General features: G+C 41.4%; 3 protein-coding genes across 4 annotated transcripts in view; 1 reads left to right on the top strand and 2 right to left on the bottom strand.

The window, feature by feature from the left end:
• LOC115795348 (E3 ubiquitin/ISG15 ligase TRIM25-like) overlaps positions 1 to 769 on the bottom strand; it is a 31,035-nt gene extending 30,266 nt beyond the window's left edge. For both annotated transcript variants that reach the window (XM_030751198.1, XM_030751196.1), the window contains exon 1: positions 697 to 769. In XM_030751198.1, coding sequence (XP_030607058.1) covers positions 697 to 731 — 35 coding nt within the window. In that variant the 5' untranslated portion in view covers positions 732 to 769. The remainder of the gene's footprint in view (positions 1 to 696) is intronic.
• LOC115795350 (E3 ubiquitin/ISG15 ligase TRIM25-like) lies at positions 481 to 20,064 on the bottom strand. Its single transcript, XM_030751200.1, has 2 exons — positions 19,263 to 20,064; positions 481 to 769 (listed from the first exon to the last, which is right to left on the bottom strand). The coding sequence occupies exons 1-2, from the start codon at positions 19,961 to 19,963 to the stop codon at positions 613 to 615; spliced, it is 858 nt and encodes a 285-aa protein (XP_030607060.1). The 5' UTR covers positions 19,964 to 20,064; the 3' UTR covers positions 481 to 612.
• On the top strand, positions 12,374 to 14,078 carry LOC115795349 (putative leucine-rich repeat-containing protein DDB_G0290503). The gene has a single exon (XM_030751199.1). It carries the CDS (start codon positions 12,535 to 12,537, stop codon positions 13,927 to 13,929), a length of 1,395 nt encoding a protein of 464 aa, XP_030607059.1. The 5' UTR covers positions 12,374 to 12,534; the 3' UTR covers positions 13,930 to 14,078.
• Positions 20,065 to 20,311: the final 247 nt, after the last annotated feature.

Below are 20,311 nucleotides of genomic sequence, written 5' to 3'. Positions count from 1 at the left end.
TCCTGCTGGGATCTGATCTGCTGCTTCACTGTTTTATGAGCAGACTGATTGATGGCCTCCACCTCCTGTTGAAGCAGCTTCACATCTTTCTCTCTGTCCTGGATTCTCTGCTGGATGTTTAGTCGACTCACCTCGAGCTCTCTCTGCCTCTCAGTCCTTTCTGCTGCAGCTGAGACTGTGTCGTGGCCTTTATGTTCATCCACAGAGCAGAGATAACAGATACTCTGCTGATCAGTACGGCAGAACATCTTCATCACCTCATCATGACGAGAGCAGATGTTCTCCTGGAGCTTCTTGGAGGGCTCCACCAGCTTGTGTTTCCTTAATGGAGGTGAATCATAATGAGGCTGAAGGTGTTCCTCACAGTAAGATGCCAGACAGACCAAGCAGGACTTCACTGCCTTCATTTTTCTCCCAGTGCAGACATCACAGGCCACATCTTCAGGTCCAGCATAGCAGTGATCAGCAGGAGCAGCTTGGAGTCCAGTCTTCTTCAGCTGCTCCACTAAATCTGCTAACATGGTGTTTTTCACCAGGACAGGCCTCGGTGTGAAGGTCTGTCTGCACTGAGGGCAGCTGTAGATTCTCGTCTCCTCTACATCCCAGTAGCCTTTAATACAGTTCATGCAGTAGCTGTGTCCACAGGGAATAGTCACCGGATCCTTCAGTAGATCCAAACAGATCGAACAGCAGAATCTTGTTTGGTCCAGATGAACTCTTTTCGTCGCCATTTCTCCTCGTTAACTGTGGACACACTGAGAGCTTCACTCCTTCTTTGTTTCCTGTTTATCCGCTGATCTGCGTTTGAATGGCGCCTTCAGGTCACGAGATCAGTGAGGGGGAGGGCCCGGAGAGGCGCATGCGCAGAGGGAAGCATTCAGAGCAGGACGGTTTGTCTTAAAGAGGCAGTACGACCTCATTTAAACACGTGGACATAAAGTGTGCAACCAGCAGCTTTTAAAGTCATAAAATCAAAGTGATGCAAAACTAAAATTGTAGGTTTAGTAAAACTTTACTTTTATCCACCTGTGCAGCATTTCTAAGCAGCACAGAGAGGAAATAAAACTGTATTTAAAACAACTTTAAACTATTTAAACTGACAGTAGCTCACAATATAATTGTAGGCAGTGATTTTTAAAGGTATCTGTTCATTTCTGTGTTTCAGCTGTTGCACAGTCACCTTTTAGTTACACACCTGAAGAAAAGCAGACAGAAGCACGAGATTTGCAACTTTTATCTTAAATGGTCAGTGTGAGCTTTGTTTGAATTTTTACCCTATGCTGAAGATTGGAAATTAAATCAAAATGAAACCAATAATCACATTCTAAGAAGATCTGTTGAAGGATTTTACGTTAGTCATGAAATGGAAGGATTAAACATATGAAGAAGTAGAGAAACTGGGTCTGTTAGTTACAAACGAGTGAGGAAACTCTGGTTATGCAGAGAGAGGCAAAAGAAAAAGAGCAGATTGGTAAAAATGTGCTTTAATCCACCTCTGTAGCATTTATAGCAGTGGATGCATTTATCTAGATATAAAATGTTAGTAAGATAAAACTTTAATGATCCCACATCAGAGAAATTTGCATATTACAGCAGCTGAAGTACAGAGAAAAAAGAAAAAATGAAACACTATATACAAAAATAAATATCAATACACATATATGCACACACATATATGTCAAAACACTATAGATATTTGTAGCTGGTAATTTGTATACAGAGTATAGAGTGTAAATAAATAAAGTGGCTGGGTGCAGGTGGGGATGGGGCTGGCTCTGTTGTAGGTGGGGGTGAGGAAAATGCAGGCAGGGATAGCACTGCACCAAGAGGGGGAAGCTGAGGGGTGGGGGAGTTGGTTCTCCCACGTTTGTGACCTTTGGCTTCTGTGTCCATACCAGGACCCGCCCACCCTCATACTAAAGGATCAGTTCACAAAGCGCGGTGGAAACGGAGGCTCGTTCTTAGGTGTTTTGTTAGTTCATTTAAACCGGCACGAGCACCGGCACCTCAGCGGTGGAAACGTAGTACCAGGACCTCAATGCAGTCCTCAGACCACAGCCTTATCACTTTCTTGGTGGGGGTTTTCTCCTCATCATGGGGGTGTAGGTGGGGTGGAGAATGACCAGGTTGTGGTCTGAGGGGAGGGGTGATGAGCTGTAAGCCTCCTTTGTGTTGGCAAACAGCAGGTCTAGAGTTTTATTGTCCATTGTGAGACAATCAACATACTGGGTGAAGTTAGGGAGAGTGGGAGAAGGTGAGGCATGGCTGAAATTCCCAGAGATAATAATCAGGGAACGAGGATGTGCCGTTTGTAACTGTTACTTGAGTGTCGTGTAAATGAGGCCTGAAGCCTTTCCAGCAGCAGATGTGGGACTTTTATCGTAAATGGGCAGTGTGAGCTTTATTTGAACTTTCACCCTGTGCTGAAGATTGGAAATAAAATCAAAATAAATCCAATAATCTCATTCTAAGAAGGGCTGCTGGATGATCAGAATCAGAATCAGCTTTATTCACCAAGTATGTTTTCACACACAAGGAATTTGTTTCCAGCTGTTGTTAGCTCTCTACAATTTACAAACACAATATGCAGAGAAGTCTATGTAGACAATGTAGACATTCACATGTTCAACAGAATTTGCATATGTACGAAAAAATAAATATGGTGCAAGATAAATAGTTGAGTAAGGTTAGGTGCAGTTGCAGTATTATACAGCCTATATAAAGTGCAGTGTGGCAAGTAAACAACAGTAAACAACAGTTCAGTTTTTGTTATTAATAAGTTTGATGGCATTTGGAAAGAAACTTTTACAGTGTCTGTTTGATTTTGTGTTCAGGGCTCTGTAGCGCCTGCCAGAGGGTAGGAGGTCAAAGAGTTCATGTCCAGGGTGTGAGGAGTCCGCCTGGTTTCTGGTCCTTGTTGTGTATAAGTCCTGTTGCTGCTCTATCCACCACCCTTTGTAATCTGCATGGTCCTGTTTTGTGGCTGAACCGAACCACACTGTGATGGATGTACACAGGACAGATTCAATGACTGCAGTGTAGAACTGTTTCATCAGCTCCTGTGGCAGACCGTGTTTCCTCCGTTGACTCAGAAAGTACATCCTTTGCTGGGTCTTTTTGAGGATGGAGTAGGTGTTGGCCTCCCATTTTAGGTCACTGGAAATAATAGTTCCCAAGAACCTAAAGGTCTCCACGGTAGACACGGTGCTGTTGAATATGGTGATGGGGAGCAATGTTGAGGGTTTCCTTTTAAAATCCACTGGCATCTCTGCAGTCTTTTGTGTGTTCAGCTCTAGGTTTTTCTGACCGCAGCAGAGCTCCAGCCGATCAATCTCCTGCTGATATGCAGACTCATCTCCATCCTGGATTAGTCCAGTGATCGTAGTGTCATCTGCAAACTTAAGAAGCTTCACTGTTGGGTCTGTAGAGGTACAGTCATTTAAGTAAAGAGAAAATAGCAGTGGAGAGCGAACACAGCCCTGTGGTGCACCAGTGCTGTAATATCTCCTAGCCTCACCTGTTGTGTCCAGTCTGTCAGAAAGCTGGTGATCCACTGACAGATGGCGGGGGGGACACTGAGCTGAGACAGTTTGAGGGCGAGTAGTTCTGGTATGATGGAGTTAAATGCAGAGGTAAAATCCACAAAAAGGATTCTTACGTAAGTCCGTGGGCTGTCCAGGTGTTCTAAGATGTAGTGCAAACCCATGTTGACTGCATCATCCACCGACCTGTTTGACCTATAAGCAAAATGTAGGGGGTCAAGCAGGGGGCCAGTGATGCGCTTGAGAAGTGTCATAACCAGTCGTTCAAAGGATTTCATAAGGCAACTGGTCTGTAGTCATTATTATGTATGTAACGTAAAACAGTACTGGACAATGAATAATATCAATGTGCAAGTATTACCTCAGCTGTCTGACATCTTATATCTTCTTTGTCTTGTTGTGTCTTTGCTTATTATTTATCTATTTATTCTTTGCTTGTATATTCCTGACTGTATATTTCTGACTGTATATTTCTGACTGTATATTTCTGACTGTATATTTCTGACTGTATATTCTTGCATATTCTTGTAGATTTCTGACTGTACATTCTTGTATGACTATATTTCCAACTATATCTCTGCTTGTGTGACTATAATGTAAAAAGCGCTACTGGAACTTTAATTTCCCTGACGGAACCCTCCCAAAGGGATTAATAAAGTTTAATCTAATCTAATCTAATCTAATCTAATCTAATCTAATCTAATCTAATCTAATCTAATCTAATTAGGTCCTGTGATGGAGGGTTTCTTGGGAATTGGGATGATGATGGAGCGTTTGAAGCAGGATGGGACTTCACGCAGCTCCAGTGACTTGTTAAAAATCTCTGTAAAAATAGGAGCCAGTTGGTACGCACAGGCTTTGAGACATGACGTGAGACTCCATCAGGACCTGGTGCCTTCCTAGTTTTTTGTCTTTTGAAGACTCGTCTCACGTCCATCTCACCTATTTGTAGTGCAGATTGTGTGGCCATGGGGGAATGTGTGGTGATAGCTGAAGGTGTGATATGGGATGTTGATGTGCAGGGTTGGAGGGAGGGTGTGAATGTGTCCTTCTCGAACCTACAATAGAAAACATTAAGGTCGTCAGCCAGTTCTTTGTAGCCTCAGTAGAGTTGGGCGATCTCCTGTAGTTGGTTATCTCTTGCAGGCCTCTCCATACTGATGTAGAGTCTTTGGCTGAAATCCTGTCTTTTAGTTTTTCAGCGTAGCTGTTTTTGGCAACTCTGATCTCTTTGACCAGCATGTTTCTGGCCTGTGCCAGTATATACATATATACACACACACACACTAATATACTAAGTATGCACCCACTAAAACTGAAATACATTTTTTGAGTTGTCTAAAAATACGAGTTGCTGCAGTACCTTGCTTATCTACCTGCACTGATCCTCCTGCTGCTTCTCCAAAGCGGGGAAAGGCTGACCACCATCTACTGTAAATATGCCGATCATCTGTAAGCACCTCATGCAACCCACTTTAAAGGGATAGTTTGGATTATTTTTAATCTTAATTTGTATCTTATGCTATGCTGTGTTGGGTTCATGTCAGGATTTGGGCATAGACAGACAGGCGTGGGAGCCCTGATGACAGTTTCAGTGGTTAAAGAAAACTTGTGAGCATAGTTTTAAACAATTGAAAGAATAAGGTATCGTTCCATTTACCACTAGCAAATGAAGATGCTGGATAGGTGTTCTTTTGTGGAGCTCAAACTCATTCAACATTTATACTAGGAAACTAGGGCTGCATAGTATGATAAAACAGCCGATATGACAGAAATTGCAGTTTGATTGTGGAAATCAGAAAAACATCCTTGTTGTGCTCGTGTCATGTAAAAGGCCTCAGATGATGATGACTCCTTCCACAACATTGGCATTGGGATCCTCCTTGTTGAACCTGAAGGTGCTGTGCCCTCATCCTCCCTGCATCTCCATCCAGCCTCACTGAAAATCATCACTGAGGGAGAAGTGGTGATGGACAGCATTCAAGACCTGCCAAAAGCTGTGTCTTCTCTTTGGACTTGCATACACAATGCATCCCAGATACCCCAGGGTCTTTGAAGTTCACGCTCCTGTTCATCCAACAGGTGCTTCTTGAGCTGGACCACACTGAACTAAAACCAAAGCTGAAAAACCAGCTTGAGATGTAAAGAAATGTTATCAGTGAACAGTCAGGGGGTTGAATATATATACTCAAGGGCCACTTTATCAACTCCATCTGCATTATCTAATGAAGTTCAACGCAACAGCTCTGCCATAACCTTTATTTCTTAAGAAAGTTTGTAATGTTCAGTTTACAGTGTGATAAGAGACATCAGTGTCAGGCCGCTTGTACTCTACAGAACGAAATTTAGAAGTGTATGCTCAGGGCTCCATAGTAATACTTAGTTGATATAATAGAGTTAAAGGAAAATTCAGCACTTTTCATGGAAATGTCCAATTTGTGTTGATGGTAAATGTAGTCATCTGAAGCAGTAAATTCAAAATAACATGCAATTCTTCCTTATTTTGCAGCATGGGTTTTCTCAATCAATAGCAGCACAGGAATTTATTGCTTCAGTTGGTTATATTGACCAACAACACAGACTGTACATTTACATAAAACATGCAAAATCTTCCCTTAAACAAAGTTGATCTGTTCTTTTTCAAGTTGGAGATTGTTTCCAATTTTAAAGTGTCCAGTTTTTTACAAGGATGCAGATATTTTTGTTGAATGCTGCTGTGTTTGTGTTCCTCCTCTAAACATGTTAGAATTGATTTCAAGCACATGTGCCTATTTTTACTTGCTTTTTGAATGGCAAGCTTTTTTTTGAATGGCTACTCTTTTGATACATGATTTTGTACTTGTGATGAGTTTGATGATAAACTACAGTTAAAATTGTCATTGGAATATTAGTGGAATATTGAAATGTATTTGATTTATTCTCTTTACAATTTAATGTTACATTCAATACAACCTGAACATCAAAAGGGTAATTAACTGCATTGGAGGAAATGTTACTTATATTAACAAAATATAAATAACTTTAAATCTTAAATTGCTCATTTGCTTTACATGTAAGTTTAGCTTAAGCTAGTAATTTTATACAATTCACTCTTAACCCGAATTAGTCGACTTTACTAGAAAATCGTGTGGAAACTCGTTGCCTTAAACCATTTTAGTTTTTACACAAAGATGAAACTAAACATGTTTAGCTGTGTTATTTAGAACCTAAGTACAATGTATCAAACATGTTTAGTGGTATTTACTAAAAGTGATTAGCTCATATAAATTTCTTCCCATTTATGAGAGCTAATCAATTTTAGTAAATATTCTGGGACACACAAACCCCTCCACCAGGATAAGGTGGTGATTCACGGAGGAGCCCAGCATGTTTGATGTGTTTTAGTGTCTTAATTACTGCTGCAAACAATTCACTCATTCATAATGAAGTGTAGACACAGGATTTTAAGTTCATTTTCATGGCCTTTGTTTAGTCTTTCATTTAAAATCTTTATGAGTAAAGATCACCATAATTACACATTAGCTTAAATGTACAAATTCCATGCTTCACTGCACTATGGTCAGTATAGATTATGCACCAAATAACACATTCATGGGATGGAGCCAGAGGCTAAATGACTTTCTGGCCTCTTTAGGAACATAGAAGTGATCTTCATGTTGTCATAAACTGTACAACCACCAGATGGAGAAAGAGCCCCACTGCAGCTTGAAGTGCATAAATGATGTTTCCTGGTTTATTTCTTTGGTGTAATTAGGTATTATATATGATGTAGGATTTCAGGTAAAAGAAGTTATTCAGTTTTTATTCCTTTATTTTACTGACTCAGGGTCAGCTTTGAAGTCACTGAATGAGAAATTAGTTTTAATATAAATATTCACATAAACTCTTTGAATGATTCAACTGCATGAAATTAAATATGAGCTGTCTGCAGTACTGGCTCGTGATTGTCTGAAAAAGCAGCTGTTGAACTTCAGAAGAACTAAACCTGCAAAACTCCAGAGTGGATGCTGCCCTTTGACCTTTCAGAAGTACATTCATCTGTTTATGAAGACACAGAGGTATGGTTATTTTTCAGCACTTTAAAGATGATACTTGTTACATGTTCTTAACTAGTTGGCAACAAAATTGAGAGAACAAGCCATAAACTGAAAACACAGAGCTGGATGTTAGAGGTCAAAGGGTCCTTAAGTCTTATGAGAGCTCATGGGGACCAAATGAAAGACACAGATATCTGTTTTTACTCTAATAAATGCTGCTCTGATATTCAGCAGATGACTTTCTTTCCTCATCATCAGTAAATGTCTCCACTCTGTGAGTTTGTGTCCTCCATACTTGTTTACATGCACGTCTCAGGCTTGATGCCACCAAACAAACAACTCTGCCTCTTCAAAGAGATTCTAACAAAGATATGATCATGGGATGATCATGTATGATCTAAATTTTCCTTCCACTGTCTCCAAGTGTTTGCTCACAGTCTGATTGTTGGGGTTCTCTCTCTGTTATTGTCTGGTCTTTACTTACATATAAAGCATCCTGAGCTGACTATTGTTGTGATTTGGTGCTGTATAGATAAAGTTGAATTGAACTGAGTTAAAAAAAAAATTCAAATGGAGCTTTATTATAAAATTATTTGTGTCTGAGTCATTTTTGTGTCCAAAGTGATGCAGATGATGCTGAACTTCTTTTTCCTCTTTTCAGGTGGCAAATAAAATCGAGCCTGTGACAGCTATTCCAGCTGTCACAGGACAAGAGGCGGGGTACGCCCTCTACAGGTCACCAGCCTGTCGCAGGGCTAACACAGAGAGTCAGACAACCATTCACACCTGTGGGCAATTTAGAGTGACTAATTAACCTAACCTCAGTAACCGTATGTCTTTGGACAGTGGGAGGAAACCCACGCAGTGAGAGGCCCGGGCCAAGGTGGACTCGAACCCGGAAATAGTGAGGCAGTAGTGCTGACCACTACGCCACCGTGCTTCCCCTGCTCTTCAAATAATTTATTTGAGGAGCATTATTATTTAAATATGCCAATAGTTTATTTTTCAGCAATTTCTCATGTACATCTACAGCTGAATGTTAATAAAGGTGCATTTGGGACATGTAGCTTTGACTCAGAAGTGCTTTTTGGGAAGAAAAAATATCGATATATATCAGATATCACCATTCAGCTAAAAACATATTGAGATATCATTTTTGGTCGATATCGCCCAGCCCTATGGCTAACCACTGCACCATGGTGCTGCCCTGTATTTAAAGTTGTTGTGTGAATATACTCTGAGACACAACCTCTTAAAGTAAAGATAATTTAATAAATCAACCAAAAAGAGAACAACACACTGTCAGCAGTGTCTGTGTCCTCCATACTCACCCTGCCATGCTCCACCTTTGGTGAACTTATATCCCTTTTCTCCCTGTGCCACACACATCCTGTCATGATTGGCTTTAACTTCTGATCTATGCTGATCTCTGGATGCATCGTAAAGATGTTTAGCAGATAAAACAGCAGCTGAATCAACTTTAATTCATTTTATGGTGACTGAGTAAAAACGATCACCTAAAACCATAAGAACAAACTTGATTTTCCATTTAAACTTTACATGGTGAGTGAACTGCTCATATAAAATACAGTGTTTGTCCTTTACATCTTTACACACACAGACTCTTGATTCCACATTGAGTTTGTTGGGATCTCTGTAGGTCCATCTGGTCCTGACATACAGGAAGAAATTGAGGCTCTTTGTCAGTCATGTGGTTTTTAAAAACCTGGAGCAGCGATGCTGTGAAGGATCTTGGATTGACTCGGATGTTTCTGAAGTGCAGTGATGACTGCGTATAAGCAGCAAGACCACCTGCAGCGTAAGCACAAAGCTGCATTATTTTGTCACGTCATATTTTTATTTCATTGATCTAAAAACATTTTTACATATTTGAGCCATTTTTGTTTCGTGTTTGTTGTGTTTAACTTTAATTTGGAAAGTTGTAACACAGGAATTTTCCAACTTTGGGATAAAGAAAGTATATCTAAATATTTTCACATCTTATCCTATAAACTTTATACCAATAGACATTATTTAATTGAAGCACTGCCTTAATCCAGATCTTTTTTTGCTTATTTCTTTGCACTTTCAATTCACTTTTTAAAATTGTGTATTTTTTTTTTTTTTTTACTTTCACTGTTTTTTTTTAAACCTTGAACTTTTCATTTTTCTGCTCTTTTGTAAAGTAAGTTTTATCTTATTTTGTACATTTCAACTGAAACATCAAGAAAAATTCCTTTTAAGTTAAAAACTGCTTGGCAATAAATGCCAAACATTCATCCAATTTCACCAACTAAGAAACGTCCCCAGAACAAGAAAGTTTGACAAAATCAAAAATGTGAAAAATCCTATAAAGTCCTTGAAGTTGAATTGATGCTGGCACGCCTCTTCTATGAACCACTGTCTAAAACTGAATTGCCCCTTGTGAGGTGTATCGCTGGCCTCAAGCATCAATGGAGTATTTAATCTATCTTTTTGCTTTATGAAAATAATTTTTTGTGACCTTGAGTCACTGCAGCAGTAGAAACTTAATAATTGATGCTGTCAGCAATTACACCATACCTTTTAATGGGAAAGCTTAAAGTTCAATTTGAAGAAACCTGAAATGCCCAGGATTGCATTTGGTGAGTCTTTTATAAGCACTCAAAGGTAACTTAAGATTGTCTTCCCATGGATTGGTCAGGATGGTGCTCTTCAGTCATCAAACCTCAGGCCGGTGCCCGTGCATGCAGAGGCATCAGGTTGATGGAAAAGGGAGTTTCCAGAGCTGCTGGGGTGCAGCCTGTTAAGTGCTTCACGTCGCCCCTGCAGAGCCAGACGAGAGCACCAGGGCTCCTATTATCAGTCAAGAATGTCATAACAGGAAGGTGGGACTGAGGTCTGCAGGATACCCTGATGAATTCCACTACTGTCTGCAGTACCCACAAATTTTGGAACATGTTTTGGAAAAATTAAGATCTGTATGAGGTGCTTATGCAGCATCTCATAAAAGATATTCTTGATAAAACTAGAAAATAATGAAAGAAAATATTATATACAAACAATTAGGACAGGCAGAAACAAGGATTTAATAATTTCAACAATTTCAGGAGTCTGTTCTCTGAATGTTACGCTCTTCCTCCAGTCATATCATTTTTAGCCTACAAAAATAGCTTGCAGTTATTATTAAGCACACTGTAGGTCAAAAAGTATGTGGTGTTATGGGAATGCACCTAAAGATCATTCTGTTAATTTACTCATTAGTTTCTCAATAATCACTTCAGTGACTGGTCCAAGCAACTGTTCCGTTTCATTCAACAGGTACAATGAAGCAAAGCACCAAGAAAAGCTGCAAGATTCACATTTGAGGAAGCAGAAGCCGAGGAAGAGCTGTTTAAGCAATAAATCACTCATTAAAAGTGTTGCAGATTAACTGTCAAGTAACTGATTAATCTACTAATCTAGATTTCAGCTCTGATGATTTTTTCTTCATTGGAAGAACTGAATATGAGCGATCACTTGAATATAAGTAAACAATTAGACAAAAACCCATCAGCTGTCCCAGTTCTTGCACTTTCTTGTATTAAACCTGGAAGAGAAAAGAACTAGTCCTCTGTAGCTCCTTACTCTGACAACCAGATGTTGTTTATCCCTCTGGAGTCCTCAGCCTGAATAGAAAGGCTGCAGACTTTGCTTCATAAAACTAAGCAGGTGTTGAGTCTTCTCCACCTACTTTATTACTGTAACTGCTGTAATCTGATTCTTTTAATAAGCCATTGGATGGACTGATGATGGGAAAGAAGTGTGGATGGATTTGAAACTCTGGAGTCTGTTGGAGTGTTACAGAAGCTCACACACACTGAAGTTTACAACAGTTTGGTGACGGCTGCGTCATCTCGAGTTCAGAAAGACATTGGAGCCGTTCAGATGGAGGATTCAGGAGTGGAGCCAATGATTTGACCTCAGCTTCATTAACAAAGCACAACAGGAGCACACACACCACACACACTCGTTCCTCTTCTAAAGCTGCAGGAAAAACAGTGTTGGCAAAGCCATCAAATGCTCTCTCTTTCTAACATAATTATTCCTGCGTAACGATTCCTTTGATGAGCCGGCTCAGCGGAGATACACTCAGTGTTAAACAGCTGTTCACGCCAGGTCACGCCACGTAACGGGTGCCTCAGCGACGATCGCCGGCACTGTCTGTGTTACGGTGCTAATGATGCGTTGTGTCCTCGGGACTTGGCTGCACAGCGCTTCCTGCTGTGTGACGCAGTGATACACTGTCAGCTCACCTGTGCAGGTGTCCTTCTGCATCTTCTCCCCTAACTGTCCTTTTCCCCGCACATTTTCCACTTTTCATTTGGCCATTTTGGGGGGTCAGGCTAGCTTATATGTCACTGTAAAAAGTGCTGTCTGCTGATCACTGATCAATGAGTCATTGGCAACACAAATGGGTTAGCGCACAGGTCTTGGCCTGCAGCAACTGTTGCAGTGCATTATGGGATTTGTAGTATAAGTCGTGGGAGCGCTGTTTACCGTTGGCCATTAATAATAGCGATATGAAATCATCTCGCGGGCCGTATGAAATTACATCGCGGGCCAAATCCGGCCCACGGGCCTTGAGTCTGACACATGGTTTACGGTTTATGCTGGATTCAATTTTTTGCGCTGCATAGATTTTCTTGTGCGCTGAGTATGTGCGAGCAGTGCGCGATTGCGCAGGCGCGCAGCTTAGAGGGAACATTGTGTGACACCCTAATTTGCATATGGAATGTTGAGTCTAGATTTGTTACATTACATTATGACATCACATTCTATCTGTCTGTATTTGATGGTTTGCCTTTAAAGCTAGAATTCAGTGTGTTCACAGCAGTCGTGTTTGCAGCAGTCGTGTTTGCAGCAGTCGATACTTCAGCACCAATTCAGGAGCACTTGGAAAGTTTTCGATCTGTAGCAGTCAATCAATCCACACGATGTCTCAACTCTCAGGAGAAAGCGACCTGTTTGACTGGGGTGATAAGTCAGAAGTCCCCCTTGAATGGGGGGATCTGCCTGAAATCCCCCTTGAACCTGAAATTGACAGCCATTACTGGGGTTTTCGGCAAAATGTTTCAGTTGACACTGACGCCGAGCCCTTCGACGGTGATGATCAGCATAAATCCCACAGAAGTGGATCAGATCACCGTGTGCAGGAGGAGAAACTTAATGTGGATCATATGTGCAGCAAACTCCGAGTGGCGGAGAGAAAACTCCAAGAGCTGCAATCCAAGCTCCAAGACATGGAGGACAATCAGGAAAACTTGCAAGTTAAGTTAAATGAAGCCATGGAAAGCAACAGAGCCATGGTGAAAGAGAAGGAAGAGCAGGATGCAGTACGCACAGAGCTGCAGTCCAGGCTCGAAGATATGAAGAAAGAAAACGAAGACTTGCGAGAAAAGTTTAACGAAGCTGTGACGACAAACACGCACGTGCTTATCCAGCAGGAACATCAGCATGCAAAATGCACAAAACTGCAAACAAAGCTGCAAGAAACGAAGGAAAGAAACCAAAGCTTGCAGGAAATGCTTGATCAAGCATTGGAAAAAAAAGGAACAATTCTAAAAGAGAAGAAAGAGCTGAAGATGAAGCACGTGGAGGTCAAATCCAAACTGGAAGACAGTGAAAAGAAGCACAGCGTGGTGCAGGCCAAATTGGAGGACATGCAGAAACAAAATCAAAACTTGCAAGGATTGCTTCACAAAGCCCAGCAGAGCAATGGAGATGTCCTCAAAGAAAAGGAAGGAAAGAACAGGGAAATGCTCCAGAAGACAGAAGAAAGGAACAAAGAGATGCAGTGCAAACTCCATGAAATGGAGGGAAAAAATGCACAAGTGCTAAAGGAGAACGAACAATTGGGCAAATCGCAGAGAAAGCTCCAAGATGTTCTCCGAGAATCTAAAAAGAGGAACGGAGAACTAGAGGAGAAATGCAAATCACTGGAGCAGTGGAAGGACCATCTGGAGAGAATGTGTTCAGAGATGCAGAGCTGGGTGGAAGCTGTGGCGAGCAAAAATGCTGGACTGGAAGAGCTGTGTAAAGATGCTCTATCCAAAATAATGGAACTGCACGAGGAGAAGGAAGAGCAACAGAAAATGCGCAAAGACATCCAGTGCAGGCTTCAACAAGTGCAGAGTCAATGTGAGGACCTGCAGGAAGCACAAAAATTACAGCGAGTTAAAGAACTTGAGATAAAGTGTACAACACTTGAAGCTGAGAATGCAGAAACTCTCAATGATCTGCACACCATCATCCTGCAGCACAAAGAGCTGCACGAGCGCTGCCTCAAAAAGAAAAAGCGCTTCAAGCGCCTCTGCTGCTTCTTCAGCTGAATCAAAGCTCGCCTCGTCTGCCACCACCTTCCATCCATCTCCTGGACCTTTCTTTCCTCCAGCCATCCTCTCTATCCCTTTCTTCTCTCTCCCTCCTTATTCTTTTCCTTTCACCCCCCCAACCAGTCTCGGCAGATGGCTGCCCCTCCCTGAGCCTGGTTCTGCCGGAGGTTTCTTCCTGCTTAAAGGGAGTTTTTCCTCCCCACTGTCGCCGAGTGCTTGCTCACAGGGGATTGTTGGGGGTTTCTTTTTTTCTCTCTTCTCTCTCCCTCCTTTTTTTTTTTTTACTTGATTTAATTGGATACTCTCAATTTGAAAATAATAAAAAAAAGGCAATCATTTCCCATCTAAAATTAATTCTGTTTGTGGATGTTCACTTATTTCTTTTTGCTTACAGTCTCTGTGCAAGATTAGCCTAAATGTTTAGCACACAAACATGAAAGCTGCATAAAACTTGTGGTTACCTTTGGCCCAGAAAGCCAATATACCAAAACATCAGTGGGGTCAGGTTAATGATGATTCTAAGTTGGCCGTAGGTGTGAATGTGAGTGTGAATGGTTCACATAGACCAGGGCTCTCTCAGCCCTGTCACACACTGGTGACCTGTCCAAGGTGCACCCTCCCGCCCCTCGCCCTGGCTGCTGGGATAGGCTCCAGCCGCCCTACGACCCTGGAAGAAAGTCGAAGCAAACGGGCAGATGGATGACATGTTTGCTTTAAATACAACTAATGATATGCAGTAAGCACACGAGGAAACTAAAAATAATGACATTCCTACACTCTAAAAAAGTTGGGGTGGCTGTGTCTCAGGTGGTAGTGCAGGTCATCTACTAATCTTAAGGTTGGTGGTTTGATTCCTGGATGCTTCAGTCTGCCTGCCAAATTATCTGATGCAGCCGTCGGAGTATGAATGTGTGTGCATGTAAGACAGGAAGCACTGAGCTGGAGAAGGAAGTGCTTGTATGAATGGCTGAATGCAAAACATGGTGTATAAAGCACTTTGAGTGCTCAGCTAGAAAAGCGCTATATAAGAAGGAGCCGTTTACCACTGAGGACTGTAATTACTGTATGATCTGGTGCAGCATTTTACTGCAAACATTCAGCTGAATTTATGGTAGGCTCATTTATTCTGCCTTACAGAGACCTGGTTACAGCAGGGTGAATGTGTTAGTGTGAATCAGTGTTTGGAGCTGAAGTCAGTGAATGATGGCTCTGGAGGACTGTTCCAATCCTGCATCTGATTATAGTTTAACAGTTTTTAACAGTGAAGGCAGCGCCGTTTCATTTTAGCTGAAAAATGTCGTGATTGCCACGCCCCCTTTCACCAAACAGGAAATACATCATAAATAAAAACACTCACACCTCATTAGAATAAGCACCTGGGTGTCATTATCACAGCTGAAACCAAATGACAGGCCTCTTTAAACAGCCATGATCACAATCATCTACACTGCCTACACACAGCATTTGTGTGTGCATGTGTGTGTGTTCCCTAAGCTTTGGCCACAGCTTAGTGTGACACTCTAAATACTGTCAGGATGGAAGAAGCTAGATTTGATGACAGTATTAATGTGTTTGTGAAAAGTAAGATTGGTGTCAAAGATCAGCCCCAGGTTCCTTGCAGAGGATTTATTATATACCATCTTTATTTATAAAGCACTTTAAAACAACCACAGCTGACACAAAGTGCTGTACATTAAAACACAAATAAATAACAATTTAATAACTCTTTCAGGTTAAAAAAAAAAAAAAAAAAAAAGAAAATATCTTTTTATATATATATATTTATATATCTTTAAGGGGCAGAGATCATAGAGGTCAGGCGTACCAAACATAATGACCTCGGTTTGCTGCTCATTCAAATTAAAAAAGTTTAGAGCCATCCATGATTTAACTTCTTCCACACAATCCAGTAAGGCCTTCAATGGACTCAAAGAATTTGGTTTCAGTGGCAGATAGACCTGCAAGTCATCTGTGTAACAGTGAAGGGGATGCAGTGTTTTTTTAAGATTCCAGATCAGTGACAGCAGGTCCCCAAAGAACTCCAGAAGAGCTTAGCAGCATGGGAAAACAGAGAGAGAGAGTGTGTGTGTGTGTGTGTGTGTGTGTGTGTGTGTGTGTGTGTGTGTGTGTGTGTGTGTGTGTGTGTGTGTGTGTCAGCAGCCACACCAGCCTCATTGACCCACGTGACCCTCCACTATCTCAGCTGGCACCGAGTCAAGCTCGAGGCTACAATTAGAGCTCCGTCCTGCAGGGCAGCGGTCTGGCAGAAAACAAACACACCTGTGATGGTCGGGGCTCTGCAGAGGAGTCACATATGCGCCCACCTGTCAGAGGAGTCTGGCACGGTTTGATAGCCTGGGCAGAGCTGCCGTTCATGACGTCCTGATCCGCCTTATAGCTCTTAGCCGGTGTAAGTGCTTCAGGCTTTAACTGGATGAAAATTAAATTGACGTTTCAATTATTTACCATGAATTATTTATCTGTAATTACTCCACAAAGGATCTGCAGTGCATCTTTGCCCATTTTCAGCCAAGCTTTCTTATTCACTCTAACCTGCACTTCACACCTGGAAGCTGCCCACTGTGACCACAGCCTCCTCCTCCTCCCCAGCTGCAGAGCTGAAAGCTTTGCTCCGAGGTCATTTGGTGGTAATTGTTGAGGGCACGCTTTTGTCAAAGTGCCAGCGCCTTTTAAACATGCAAGTCAAGTAGAAGCAGCCAGGAGGTGACTGGAAGACTTGGCTTTAGTCATACTGAGTCTGGTGCCACTAAATGTAAAGCAAAGCGCTCTGCAGCTCTGGCAAGTTGAACTTTATTTTGTTTGCAAACTCCGCAGTGAGGCTATACTGCTCAGGCTTAACGTTATCTCATGATATGATATTTCAATTTTTCTTCATGTGTTCCCCTGATTTCTGGTTTTACCCTGTTTCAGAAAGTGGATCATGTACAAAACTATCAGTTCTGCAGGTACAGACCCACTTGTTATGAGTTATTACCACATAATTAAAGTATCACACTGCAGCAGGTCGTGCAGGTGTGAATGTGTTAAATGTGTTTTTAGCCACAGTGATAAACCACCCATGTTCAATTAAGCTTTCAGAATACATAAAAGGTCAAAATGTATTTTATATGATAATTTGTGCATTTAAAAATTGTTGGCGTGGTCATGAATTTATAAACATAACTTCTCTCCACATTGATGCTTCATCTGGAACAATCAGCAGATTAGATACAAAAATAAATCATTATGTTTTAATGTGTGGTTTGATAATCAGATAATTTTAGTATCACAGTCACTAAATGAAAATGGAAATCTTCTAAATGATGCTGAGTGTCTTCAGACATTCCTGTTATCCTAAAAGGATTTGCTGATGTAATGGATGCTGTTCCCTCTGGTATCCTGACACTGTCACTCTACTGCCCCCTTCTGGTCAGAAGTAACCCGTTATGTTCAAATGAAGATTGATTTTTCTGGAGTTTGGAGCGATGTGCTGTTTGGTTTCCACAATGTCAAAAGTCACAAACAAAAAGAACTTTATGTTATAAATCTGATAATAATTTTAGGTAAATATCACACACATAAAGCTAAATTTAGTCATTGGAATCCCTCTTTTTTAACATTTCAAAGGAAACTGAACAGGACATCAAAAGCATTTCTGATTCACTTCATAAGAAAGATATTAAAACTTATCATTTGTGTTCCTTATTTGATATATTTATTTGTAACCTCCTGGCTGATGTTATCCTTATCAGTTCAAATGTATATTAATAACTGTTTGTATGTTGGTGATTTTATTTTTCAAAACATTTATTTAAAAAAATCCTTCAAACCCAAAATAACCTGTTAAATTATTGACATTTTTTCCAGTTTGTGTAACAAAACTTCTTTATTGGGTGAGTGGATTTAAAAAAGTGAAAGAAAACTTGAGTCAATTCTCTCTAATGAAGCTGTTTGAATGAATTTTTTGAAAGGTCACAGACTGACTGATGAATGTTGTTCTGCTCTAAACATGAACTCTGACCTTTGTGGTGTTTCAGGAGGAAAACTGCTTCAGTTATTCTCTCAGATTAGTTTCACATTTACAGATCTGAGTGAGATCCTGGAATGAAGACAGAAGAAAAGACTTTGTTCAAACTTTGATTTATTAGAATAACCTTCAGTTTGTTCACACATTAAAAATTCAACACAATCAATGATCGAATTCCTCGTAATCATTAAAATCATGATTATAGATTCTTGTTTCTGGATTCTGAAAGAAAATCTGCCAAACAGATAAATGTAAATGTAATTATAGATTTCTGTACAAATGTACAAAGTGATGAGAACAAAATCTGTGTGATAAAGGAAGGTCTGCTGATTTCTCTGTTAAGGCCCATGAAGAGGAAGAAAAACTGAGATACAGATTTAAACCCACAACCATATGAAAGACTTCAGTCTATTTCAGCTTAATGAACTTAGCAGAGTCTCCTTCATCGTTGTAAAACGCAAGTCCAGCATAGAGCGGCTGAGTGAATGTGGTCTGGACTCTGTAGAGGAGAGTTATGGGTCTATAGATGCTGTAGAAGGACAGAATACCTGCTCTGTGATCCAGGTACACTCCTACTCTGGAGGACCGAGGACCTGAGACAGGAGTTCGGACGTAGTTGTGCCAAAATGAAAATTCCTCGTCGTAATAATCTAATTTCCAAGACTTGTCATTATGTCCAAAACAACATTCATTCCCATTTCCTGCTCTGCTGATATTCTTGTATGTGACTGCTATACAAACTCCTCTTCCTCTCCACTCCACCTCCCAGTAACAACGTCCAGTCAGACTCTCTCTGCTCAGGACCTGTTCCCAATTAGTGAATCTGTCTGGATGATCAGAATAAAACCATTGTTGATTCCTTACTGTTACTTTTCTTCTCCCCTCTGATAACACCAGCCCATTGTTTGCTGTGTTTGGATCCAGTGTGATTTCACGTGAATATTTTAAGAATCCAGCTCTGGTCTTTGGCTCTGGCTCCACTTCAGTGACTGTCCGTGAGATGTTTGTCCGTTCCTCTCTCAGGATGTCCTGTAGCTTCTCTCTGAGCTCTGACACAGCTGCTGTCACATCCTCAAAGTATCTCAGAGGACGGATATTGATGCTGGATGAGTGTGTAGACTCACTGAGTGCTGACAGTGAGGGGTAGTTGTGTAGAAACTGGATGTGATCCTCTGTGTGTGAGAGCTGCTTCAGCTCAGCGTCTTTCCTCTTCAGCTCAGTGATCTCCTGCTCCAGCTTCTCCTGAAGCTCTTTGACTCGACTCACTTCAGTTTCCAGCTGGGATCTGATCTGCTGCTTCACTGTTTTATGAGCAGACTGATTGATGGCCTCCACCTCCTGTTGAAGCAGCTTCACATCTTTCTCTCTGTCCTGGATTCTCTGCTGGATGTTTAGTCGACTCACCTCGAGCTCTCTCTGCCTCTCAGTCCTTTCTGCTGCAGCTGAGACTGTGTGGTGGCCTTTATGTTCATCCACAGAGCAGAGATAACAGATACTCTGCTGATCAGTACGGCAGAACATCTTCATCACCTCATCATGACGAGAGCAGATGTTCTCCTGCAGCTTCTTGGAGGGCTCCACCAGCTTGTGTTTCTTTAATGGAGGTGAATCATAATGAGGCTGAAGGTGTTCCTCACAGTAAGATGCCAGACAGACCAAACAGGACTTCACTGCCTTCATTTTTCTCCCAGTGCAGACATCACAGGCCACATCTTCAGGTCCAGCATAGCAGTGATCAGCAGGAGCAGCTTGGAGTCCAGTCTTCTTCAGCTGCTCCACTAAAACTGCTAACATGGTGTTTTTCACCAGGACAGGCCTCGGTGTGAAGGTCTGTCTGCACTGAGGGCAGCTGTAGATTCTCGTCTCCTCTACATCCCAGTAGCCTTTAATACAGTTCATGCAGTAGCTGTGTCCACAGGGAATAGTCACCGGATCCTTCAGTAGATCCAAACAGATCGAACAGCAGAATCTTGTTTGGTCCAGATGAACTCTTTTCGTCGCCATTTCTCCTCGTTAACTGTGGACACACTGAGAGCTTCACTCCTTCTTTGTTTCCTGTTTATCCGCTGATCTGCGTTTGAATGGCGCCTTCAGGTCACGAGATCAGTGAGGGGGAGGGCCCGGAGAGGCGCATGCGCAGAGGGAAGCATTCAGAGCAGGACGGTTTGTCTTAAAGAGGCAGTACGACCTCATTTAAACACGTGGACATAAAGTGTGCAAACAGCAGCTTTTAAAGTCATAAAATCAAAGTGATGCAAAACTAAAATTGTAGGTTTAGTAAAACTTTACTTTTATCCACCTGTGCAGCATTTCTAAGCAGCACAGAGAGGAAATAAAACTGTACTAAAAACA

The sequence above is a fragment of the Archocentrus centrarchus genome, chromosome 17, assembly GCF_007364275.1.
Source record: "Archocentrus centrarchus isolate MPI-CPG fArcCen1 chromosome 17, fArcCen1, whole genome shotgun sequence".
NCBI classification, from domain to species: Eukaryota; Metazoa; Chordata; class Actinopteri; order Cichliformes; family Cichlidae; genus Archocentrus; species Archocentrus centrarchus.
This window is presented reverse-complemented; position numbering and strand designations above follow the sequence as displayed.